The 10,730-nt window shown below is 37.3% G+C and overlaps 1 protein-coding gene across 1 annotated transcript; it reads left to right on the top strand.

Annotated features, from left to right (window-relative positions):
- The first annotated feature begins 535 nt into the window (after nt 1-535).
- Nucleotides 536-2,001, top strand: LOC140781111 (mitogen-activated protein kinase kinase kinase 18-like). The gene has a single exon (XM_073126916.1). It carries the CDS (start codon nt 604-606, stop codon nt 1,954-1,956), a length of 1,353 nt encoding a protein of 450 aa, XP_072983017.1. The 5' UTR covers nt 536-603; the 3' UTR covers nt 1,957-2,001.
- Nucleotides 2,002-10,730: the final 8,729 nt, after the last annotated feature.

The raw sequence follows: 10,730 nt of genomic DNA, 5'->3' as shown, positions 1-10,730 counted from the left end.
TTGAAGTAATATTATCGTCAAACAGTTGCAGAAAGAAACAGTAACCTGTGAGCCACCATTGCTGTCATCGTTGGTCACAAATTTGAGACCTGTTTGGATAATATAAAGGTCATAAATATATAAATAACTTTTAATTAATTCAAGAAGTGTTTTTTTTTATTATGCAGTACTACTGAAGAATCAAATCTCTTAGAAAAATTGTAGAAGATTCTTACCAGACCTTGTGCTCTGACGTGTCAATTTTATCAACTAATCCTTCTATGTTAAAACAAAGTTGAGCGAGCTCTGCACCTTGTTTATGCCGAATAGGTTGTTGGCCTTCATTGGCCAAACTCTTTCGTCTATTTACGACACGTGGAGAAAGCACAGCTAAGAAGCTTTCTATCGAAGCGCGGACGGCTGCCTGATGACAGCGTGGACTCTTCCCCTTCCTTTATTCGGACAGCCAAGATCCGGAAGGTAGACTTCCACCAACAAAATCAAAGCATCCTTTGCCTTCTAATATATATATATATATAGTCCGAACTCCGAAGTGAACAAGCCAACTAAATCAAAAATTTCACCTCCGCCTCTGCTCCATTTCTTTCACCCTCTTCCTTACCGATGGTGGGGAAATGGTATCGAGGCCCGACACTAGGCCGCGGCGCATCCGCCACTGTCTCCCTCGCCACGATGTGCTCGTCGGGCAAAGTTTTTGCAGTTAAGTCCGCATCACTCGCCCACGCTGCAATCCTCGAGATGGAGCAAAGCATCCTTTCGAGTCTCAAGTCTTCCTACATTATCTCCTACCTTGGCTTCGACACCACAAGAGAACTCACGCCTAACAAACTATGCTACAATCTGTTTATGGAGTATGCCCCTGGTGGATCGCTGTCCAGCGAGATCAAGAAGCACGGAGGCCGCCTCGACGAGCGTACAATTCGATTCCGCACTTACGAGATCTTGTGCGGGCTGGCTTACATCCACGAGAACGGCGTAGTGCATTGCGACATCAAAGGTGAGAATGTGTTAATCGGTTCGGAAGGTCATGCCAAGATCGCCGACTTCGGCTGCTCGAAACGGGTGGCGGCCGACGCTGACGATGATGGAAAGGGAGGGGTTCAACTAAGGGGAACGCCGGTTTTCATGGCGCCGGAGGTTGCAAGAGGAGAAGAGCAGGGGACGGCAGCGGATATTTGGGCTCTCGGCTGCACCGTAGTCGAGATGGCAACCGGGCGGGCGCCGTGGGTTGGTGTCTCGGATCCACTCTCTGTTCTCCACCATATTGCCTTCTCTTCTGATGTCCCTGAGATTCCTAGTTGGATCTCGGAAGAGGGGAGAGATTTCTTATGCAAGTGCTTGAAGAGAGAGTCCAATGAGAGGTGGACGGCGGATCAACTTCTGAAGCATCCTTTCGTAGCTTCGCCATCCAATTGTGTACTGACGGAAACGAGTATCGATGACTTCTGGGTATCTCCAAAGAGCATTCTTGATCAATGCCTCTGGGAGTCGTTAACTCCCATGGAAGAGGAAATAGAGGAAGCGAAGGATCCAATGGAGAGGCTAAAGCTATTGACTAGTGGCAACTTCGCGGCTCCTAATTGGACGTGGTATGAGAACTGGATCACGGTTAGAAGCGACGGAAGGGAAAGCGTGGGCGGTAAGGAGAGCAGAATTGCAGTCCCAATTGGTACAAACAGTAGTAATGGAGAGTTAATTTTAAGTGCTAGTCCCATGGAAACGCAGGACTTCCACCGCACTTTACATCCCTATAGTTTTTTCAATTACAATGATAATGTGGAGAGATATGGGAAAGGAAAGGAGTTGTTTAGCTGTAAAGGAGAGTTAAGCTATTGTAACAGTAATACTAATTTAGTAAACATAAGCAAGGAGAGTAGTTTGAGACTTCCAAGTGGCTCTTTTCACATTAATATTAGTCCAGTTTGGCTGGTTACTTTTCTGTGTTTCTTTCGGTGATCTGCCATGTGTCATGTTTAAATCGATAAGTAGAGGATGGTTGAAACAGGCGGATCAGATTAAAAATATTAGTGATTATTTTTTTAATGGTGTGCCCCCAATGCGACAGCCATATTCCAGATTTGCTTCAGCTATGAGTTAATTTTTCAATTGGACACTTTTTCCTATTGATGCCATCAAAGTTAAAATATGTTTTCTTTTAGATCGATTCATTAGCTGTTATATTCTAGTTCTCATCTTAGGCCAGGTTGGGACATCTAGCTTCCCTTGTCTCCTTTTATTTCATTACTTGGGGTAAATCCACAAATTTATATATATATATATATATATAAAAGTGCCTGCAGAAAAGCAAAATACTAACTTTCGATATAATTGGCAATTGAATCAAGAGGGGGATGAGATCATATCAAGATTTTACCAATTAGCTCCTAAAGATGCACGAACCAGTAGGTCTTTTGGACTTCATTAAAACTAGCTAGGCTGTTGCATGTAATAAGACATGGCAAAGCGCACGTATCAGAGGAACTTGAGCGGGCTTGAGTAGAGAAGAGTCTGTGGATGACTGCGGTTGTGGGCTTCGGCGCGGTGTGGGTGAGGGAGAGAGCTGTATTTAATGGCTGTCAACGTTAGGAAGGAATAAAGAATTGAGATAGAAGTCGCAACTTATGTAGTCAAATGAAGCAAAGGACAAAAAAATTAGGAATAATTTTTCTTTCACCGTCTAAACAATCACCTATTTTTATAATAATTTTTTTTTATTCACACTTACCCATGAACTATAATTGGCCAGAATACATGACAACTTAAAATAGATTTTGATGATGACCAAAATACCCTTAGATGGTCAATTAAAACCCTCTTTCTTTCTCTAATACTAGCTGACCCTGAATTTCACAATTTTCTCCCAAGTTTGCTGCATCCCACCCCACCCCCTTCTCAAATCTTTCTAATCTCCTACCTCTATTGAAAATCTTTTTTATTTAAATTTAACGTATAATATTTATGCATAGAGTAAATCTAGTTTTGTATTTAAAAATAAAAAATAAATATTCTTTAATACAAATAATAATATAAAAAGATAATGAACTCTAGCTTATAAGTCACATCAAAGTGTAGAGCTAAAGGAAAGTGGCATCCTATATGCAAGGTTACCCGCCTCTCTTTCCTTTAAGTACAACTTAGAACCTCATTTTGCGTTGCAAGATAATACATACCTTCAACATTTTTCTATGAGTACCGCACTCCTCCAATCCGATCAAAATAATATATAAGAGACAAATTGAGAAAGCAGAAGCCAAAATTTTGTATTTGCATTAAATTTTTACGTTATATTTCTTATGAACAAATGAGATATTTATATGTATTTGAGGCCTTTTAAATTTTTTCAAAACTTATAACCATAAATAAATTCAGCCCATTAATTATTATAAAATAACTGTTATGGTCATTACAAAATTTCTAAAATTCTTATAACATTTGAGTTTTAAATTCCTTTAATTACTAATTTTAAATTTAAATCAATTATGAAATTAATAACAATCCCCAAAGGGATTTAAAACACAAACATTTAAAAAATCATTATTATATATGTCTGAAATTATTATATTAAATTTTTTATACTATGTATCAATACTAAGTATCTGTTAATTGTTTGAACTTGCATCTTGCAATAATTATATTAGATTGAAGATTAATGGTAGGAGGAGTCCTATATATCAATATTTTACAATTATGCACATAGTAGGAGTACTTTATTCTTATGCGGGGTAGTGTTATTTAATGCTATGTGCTTGCCTTGATTATCATGAGAGTTATTAGGGATTTGCCTAAGTCCCATAGTCACCGCATCACAACAGTTCTCGCTTAGGTGAATCCTTAAAAAATATTTGCAATGGAACACACCTCTTAGAAAATAATATTGGAATCATTAAAAATATAAACACAACTTAGTTGTTACATAGAACACTTTACCATAGGGATAGGAAGATAATTAGTGCTCTTCACTATGTCCATCAACGACTTCGTTTCCACACAACTTCATTTTGGATAAATCTAATTATGTTATAGGAATCTACTTTTGGAATAATTATGTGGGCTTTAGACTTATCCCCTTCCATGAAAAATTTATCAACATTGCTACTCTTAGGACCTCGTCCTTTTAGGCTATTTGCCTTTATAAATAAATAACTTACATGACATGTCAATATAATAATTCTATAGAATTTAAAATTTTAGTTTGGAGTTCACAATCCCTCACATTTATAGATAATTTCATATATTGCATGATGTAATTATTAAATATGCATGTATACCGATGATCTAGATAATCACATTTAACTTATATGACATTTCAATAATCTTATTGTTAATTATAAAAAATGTATTTCACATGCTACAATATGTATATCATGGTCTATGGTGTATACGATTCTCTTCTCAAATTTTTTTCATATATATTGAAGTATATAATTACTATTAATCAAATGAATAGCGCATACTATTTTTTTCCAGAAATATGCTTAATATTTTACTATCATATAGCAAAATAATATTTAACTTTTAATAATCTCACATTCTAGTCAATATATCAAAAAAAATTTATTCAAATATAAGACATGTTCAACATAGAATCTTAATTCCTATATTTAAGAATTAATATATTGATGTAAAAACATTCACATTAATTTATTACTAAAATTTTATATTTAAGGGACTAGAATATAATATGTCTATCAAAACAGTAAAGCTAGTGATAGCAATAAAGTATCTTTTTTTAATTTATGATATCATTTTTTTAATGTCTCATTTTTAACTCTCTTTTTATGTTCCTCAAAACATGGGGTCTTTTACGTAAATTACAGTAATACTTTTTCTAATGCTAATGAAAGTTTTAATAATTTCACCTATTTCTCAAATGGTGAGGTGAATATCAACATTATGATATTTTGAAAACTTCATAAAAGATATATTACAAAAAAATTTCATGTTTGATAATTCATAACACTTTTACAGACTAAATTACAAATAAATAAAATCCAGTGTTTGAATTGTAAATTTACTCAACAATTTGTTTGAAATATAATCCAAATTTAGGATTCATACATGGAAATATATGTATGATGTCACTTTCACGAATTACTTAAAAGTAATTTCAATAAATATTGGTTGTAGACTCAAAATATTTTTTCTTTCTATCTAACATAGACAAAAATAACATTTTCAGAATGCTAAAGTCTGAAATGAAAATTCATCATAATATGTTACGAACCGGCTTGATATGATCCGAAACAGTTTTGGACTAGATTGAGGACATAACTTTCGAAGGAATTTGTGGATATTCGAACCGTTGGATCTTTTTGAATTTTGGATATGTCGTTGCCCTTGAAAAGAACTTTCGAAAGAATCCAAGATAATAGGGTTTGGATGGTTAGATCTTAAGATATTAACCGAAAGGTGACCAAAGATTAGGAAAAACCCTAGCTTAATAGCTCTTCAATGGTTAGATAGGTGGTAGGTTAATTCCTTGGTGTGAAAGGGAAGAAGTTGTTGTAGAAGAAGGGGATTACAAGTTAGAGGAAGCCGACCAAAGACTTGGGCAGTAGAAGAAAGGAGGTGGGAGAGGGTGCCAATGGCTAGAGCAAGAAGAGAAGAAGATAAATGCACAATGCCGTTTTCAATTATTCGATTTTCTCCAATTAGGATTTCCTTCACATATTTATAGAGGTTCACCCTAGGGACCCATTAACTAAGTTAAAAACCCTAACAAACCAACAATTTTCACTACGGTGCATTCGAATGCAGATTACAGTTCTCTGTCGTTGCGAACGTGTGCAGACGTTTGAACAATCGCATTCGAATGGCCTGAGTCTGTTCGAATGCGTAATTTTCGTTCTCTGTTTTATGAACGCGTGTAGATATTCGCATGACCCGTTCGAACGCGTGTTCGAATGCCCCTAGCAAAAAAGCCTTTTATTTCTTCAAACAAAAATCAATTAGATAAATAGGCTCATCCCAACGAACCCAATGCTGCGAGTGGAGCCAATATGGACTAAGTTGTATCATAATAAGAGTACACACATCTAAATTTAGTCCAACAATGAGATAATTAAATCCTTTTATTAGAACAAATTTACAAATATCTCTTTTTATTAAATTATTGGTTTACTCAATTTGAATTCAAATTTATTTGAATTCTGACGAGATTTTATAATCTTACAATTATTATATTAGTGCTGAACTCAATCAGATTTTGATCTATTAACTAAACCCATAAAATAAAGTTCGATAAATTTTATTTTAGGTATATGTGATTATTTATCCAACATGCATTAATAAAGCATGTAAATGAATTTGTTTTTCAAACTATTTTTAAAATAAACAATTGATCACAATTATTTTATTTTTAAAATATTCCAAATGGAGATATAATAATAACAACAATTATTTCAGTCAAATCTACGTGCAAGAATAGAAAAAATTATAAATTTCTAACCGGCAGAAGGACTATTTTATAATTTGCTGAATTAGTAAGAGCTAAAATGCAAATTCCTCAATTGCATTGAAAACCAACCAAAAACATCATTTTTTATGGCTTCAAAACCGAAACATTAAAAAAAAAATTGCTTTTGCAACAATGGAAAAATCCTTCATTAATCAACATTCTATTTTAAACTTATACTTTTATAAAATAAGTGAGAACTCCCATAGGTCCTATTAAACACAAAAATTAGAATATCACTTTCCTTTAAATTGTTAGTTTTTTATTTATGAAGTTTAACATAAAATATTTATGCACATAGTAAATCTAGTTTTGTGTTTAGAAATAAAGAAGAAATATTATTTAATATAAATAACAATATAAAAAGATAAGAAACTCTAGTTTATGAGGCACATCGAAGCTTAACTGCCCTAAAGGAAAGTGGTGCTATCTATGTAAAGTTGCTACCCGTACAATTTAGAATCTTGTTCCTACGTCATTGGATAGCACATATGTTCAATGCTTCTCTGTGAGAATATCTCTCCTCCAATTCGATCAAAATAATATATAAGACAAAAATTGAGAAAAAATAGCAAAAACTTTGTATTTGAATTAAAATTTTGTGTTATATTTTTACAAACAAATAGGGTATTTGTAGGTATTTGAGGTATTTTGAATTTCTTCCAAACTTGGAACCCCTAAATAAATTTAGCCCATTAATCATTTTAAAATAATCGTTACGGTTGTTACAAAACTTTTTGTAACATCCACACAAAAAAATTGTGCGCACGTGCCAGGCACATGCGCTAATCTTAAGGGCGCACACATGCAGGGCACGTGCGCCCCTTTCCTTCTCCCTCCCTCTCTCTTTTCTTTCTTCCTTCTTCTCTTTTTTGGTAGCCTTTTCCCTTAACTTCTTTCAGCCGCACCGAAGCGCCGCCGGAATCGCCGACCCCCTAGATCGAAGCGCCGGAGCTCTCTTTCATCAGGTAAATTTAATTTAAAAATGTGTTAGAGTTTGAGTTTTTTTTCTTCAAAATTTTCCCCTCTTGGTCTTGCTGTGATCCGGCCTGCTAGCGGCTTCATGTCTTGCCGCGCCGGTCCAGTGAGCTTCCCCTCTTCGCGAGAATGCCACTGAACCTTTGGAGCCCTCGTAGCCGAAACTATCGGGCGGCCCTCTCTTTGGCGGTAGTGCTCGCCGACAACCCTTTTCCTTCTCTTCCTCGGCTAAGCTGAGCCGAGGAGGGGGGGTTGTCGGGCTTGGGCTGGGTGCAGCTAGCCTGAGTGTTGGGCTTTGGCGTGTGCTGGGCTAGGCCATTTCGATTATCTTAATTAGCGAAGCAGATTAATTCAGTGTTGCCCATGTGATTTACCTAAGTGATAATAATTAGTGGAATGAGAATTTGATATAAATTATTTTAAATTGCTTTGAATAACATGCTTGGCGCCAGTACAACTATATTAGCTCAACCTAATTAATAAAGGTAGAAATTACAAGATGAACCTACCCAAGCTTGTAGTGAACGTTAGTAAGATTATTTCGCTAATTAGTGATAGGAATATTGTGCTCATGCTTTTTATTTACTTTTCTTATCAAGTTGGACTCCGTACCCTACGAGGATGATCTCGTAGCGTAGTTGCAACTAGTATTAGAAAAATGATTCAGGCAAATAAAACTTCTATAATCTAGGAGTAGTGTAGAGAATGAAATAACTTACTTTATGATATTATCACATTCATAGCATGCATGTGTATACGTTTTCCTTAATGTTATTATTGCACGTCATGCATGATAATTTTATCTTGCTGTTGGGTAAAATTTCACATATTATAATTTCTATGCATATTTATTGGGCATGAGCATGTATGTTAGCACGTATATCATGTTAGTAATGTGTGTTTTATTGTGCTTGTTATGCTGTATAATATTATGCCACTTGCACACGTGCACAACCATAAAGGGTGTGACTGCTACGTCTTGACAGTACCCGACACCTCCTCAGCTAGGGTTAGGGGTAGGAGATATTATTATACTTACATATATTAGGGCTCACTCCTGAGGTCTCAATCTGTTGATCCCAAACAATTAGGTAGTCATTTTGCTGAGAGATGGGCAATTTACTATCAACCGATGAGTGTCATACCCTTTATGGTGTTTAAGATAGAGAGAGAATGTTAGGATAACGTAGACTTAGTAGTACCTGATGACGTAGGGTGAGGGCGTCTGTGAGCGACGGCGGCTCATGATTTCTGCACAGGGGTGCGATGATGTGGAGCCGAGGACTTGGATGGTAGTATCGATATGCGATACTTACCCTTATGATGGGCTTACGACTAAGGTCCTTAGTCTGCGGTGGTGGACAATCGGTCATGCTATTCGCCGAATGATGGGCTGACAATTCTGCTACTAGGGTTTACCCTCCCTTGGGGGTATTGTGTGGTCTGGCATGAGTATTGATATGGCCTACGGGCATAGCTCTACATGAGCCTATGTTACAAACTTGGTAGTATGAGATGACACATATTATGTGGTGTGGTGTTGATATGGCTTGTGGGTGGGATTCAGTGGGAGCTCGAGTTTGAGGACTAGGCAATCCAAACTGATGCATTGATTCGATCATGATGCGCATATTCATAATTTACTTATTGTTGCATCATTCATTGTATTACTTTTAGATTGTAGAAATAGAAACTTGCTGGGCTTTATGCTCATCACCTTTTGGTAAAAATATTTTTAGATTAGTAGATGACCCGGAGTTCATGGCGGAGCTAGCGAAGAATTATCATGAATTTCTTCTTATTCTTATTCTTATTTTACTCATGTAAATTAAGCTAAATAGCTTGTTTCCCCTGCGTGGGCAATTTCATCTGTTTTTATTTTGGGGCTTGTTGTGGCCGATGGTATTATTGGGTTCTTTTTGTCTGTTTTATTTGGGAAAATGTAAGCTTTTTCGTTTGTATATTGTGTTGAAACATTAACCAGCAGGTCATGTGGTAGTCATGTTGGTTCTACTAATACGATTCAGACTTCACCAATGTCGTCTCGAGCACGGATACACTTTAGAGGTGTCTTTGTCTTTTGTTTTAGTATTTAATTCTTAAAAAAATAAGTTTTATATATGTCGCGTTTGAACGCAGGTGGAGTGCGTTCGAATGTGGTTGTGAACGCTTGCATCACGTTCGCACATCTAGAGAGTGCGAATTGTACGTTCGAACACACCTGCAAACGCTTGCGTTCGAATGCACCTACCAACACCTGCATCGCATTCGCAAATCTAGAGAAGTGAGAAATAAGTGCATTCAAACGCGATCGGGCGCGTTCGAACGCGGTCGGCGAAAATGCACTGTTTAGAGTTAATTTTGAATTGTTGGTTAGCTTCTAAAGGTGTGGATGGAAACCATGGAATCATTATTGATGAATTGAGTTTTTACCTTGCCTCATTCATCTTCTTTGCTCCCGTTCTCTTGATCCCCGGCGACGTCGCTTCTAACCTCCCTCGACTGGCCAATCACCCTAGTCCCTTAGGGGTGGCCCTCTCCTCCCCTTTCTTCCAATCTATCTAACACTTGCCCTAACCCTTCCATCAACCAAAACCCTTCCACCACCACTTTTCACCGGTGCCACCCCATTAACGCTGGTCCATCACCAACTACCATCATCTAGGATCTTGTGCCTCCATCCACGGATCTTGATCAGACCCCTTGATGTTCATCCACTAATCGGATGATATCTCGAGATCCCTATATCTGATTTGCCTGAAACTTGATTTGTTGGAAAGCTCTTTTCTGGGGCTACAATATATCACATCAATCCGATAGCAGCATCTTTCAGGATCTATTTACAAATTTCCGTGCCAGATCAAGTCTAGATCTAAATATCGAAAGAGATCGAACCTTAGCCTAAAGGGGAGATCGTATTAAGCTGGTATCAGAGCCATCGTTCCTCGGACACGCGCTTCCTATGATGACAACTAGAGCCATGGCGAACGAGAATGCACCATCGACCCACAACGCAAGTCCACTCCCATGAACCCACCGCCACCGGTTCAGAATTTGCAACCACAAGAGCCACTGTTACCACCACCCTATAGGCAAAGGCAAGCAAGGATGGTTCCACCAGGCCCAGTTGCAGGTGAACCCATCCGACGAGCGAACCACTATAGAGATCAGCTTGGAGATCAAGATCTGTGGGCGGGGCAATACGACCAGGAACCACAGCGAGTTAATCAAAACCGAAGGAGGGATCATCAATCATTCATGGTGCATCCTCCTTCGGTTAGACAAGGACTTGGACATG

This window comes from Typha latifolia, chromosome 2 (assembly GCF_019914945.1).
Source record: "Typha latifolia isolate L0001 chromosome 2, TyphaL0001v2, whole genome shotgun sequence".
In the NCBI taxonomy this organism is placed as follows: domain Eukaryota; kingdom Viridiplantae; phylum Streptophyta; class Magnoliopsida; order Poales; family Typhaceae; genus Typha; species Typha latifolia.
The sequence above is the reverse complement of the archived record's forward strand: the minus strand, read 5'-3'. Positions and strand labels throughout refer to the sequence as shown.

What these genes read in the sequence shown, in the direction of transcription:
- LOC140781111 (XM_073126916.1), top strand. Translation starts at nt 604, where the DNA reads ATGGTGGGGAAATGGTATCGAGGCCCGACACTAGGCCGCGGCGCATCC.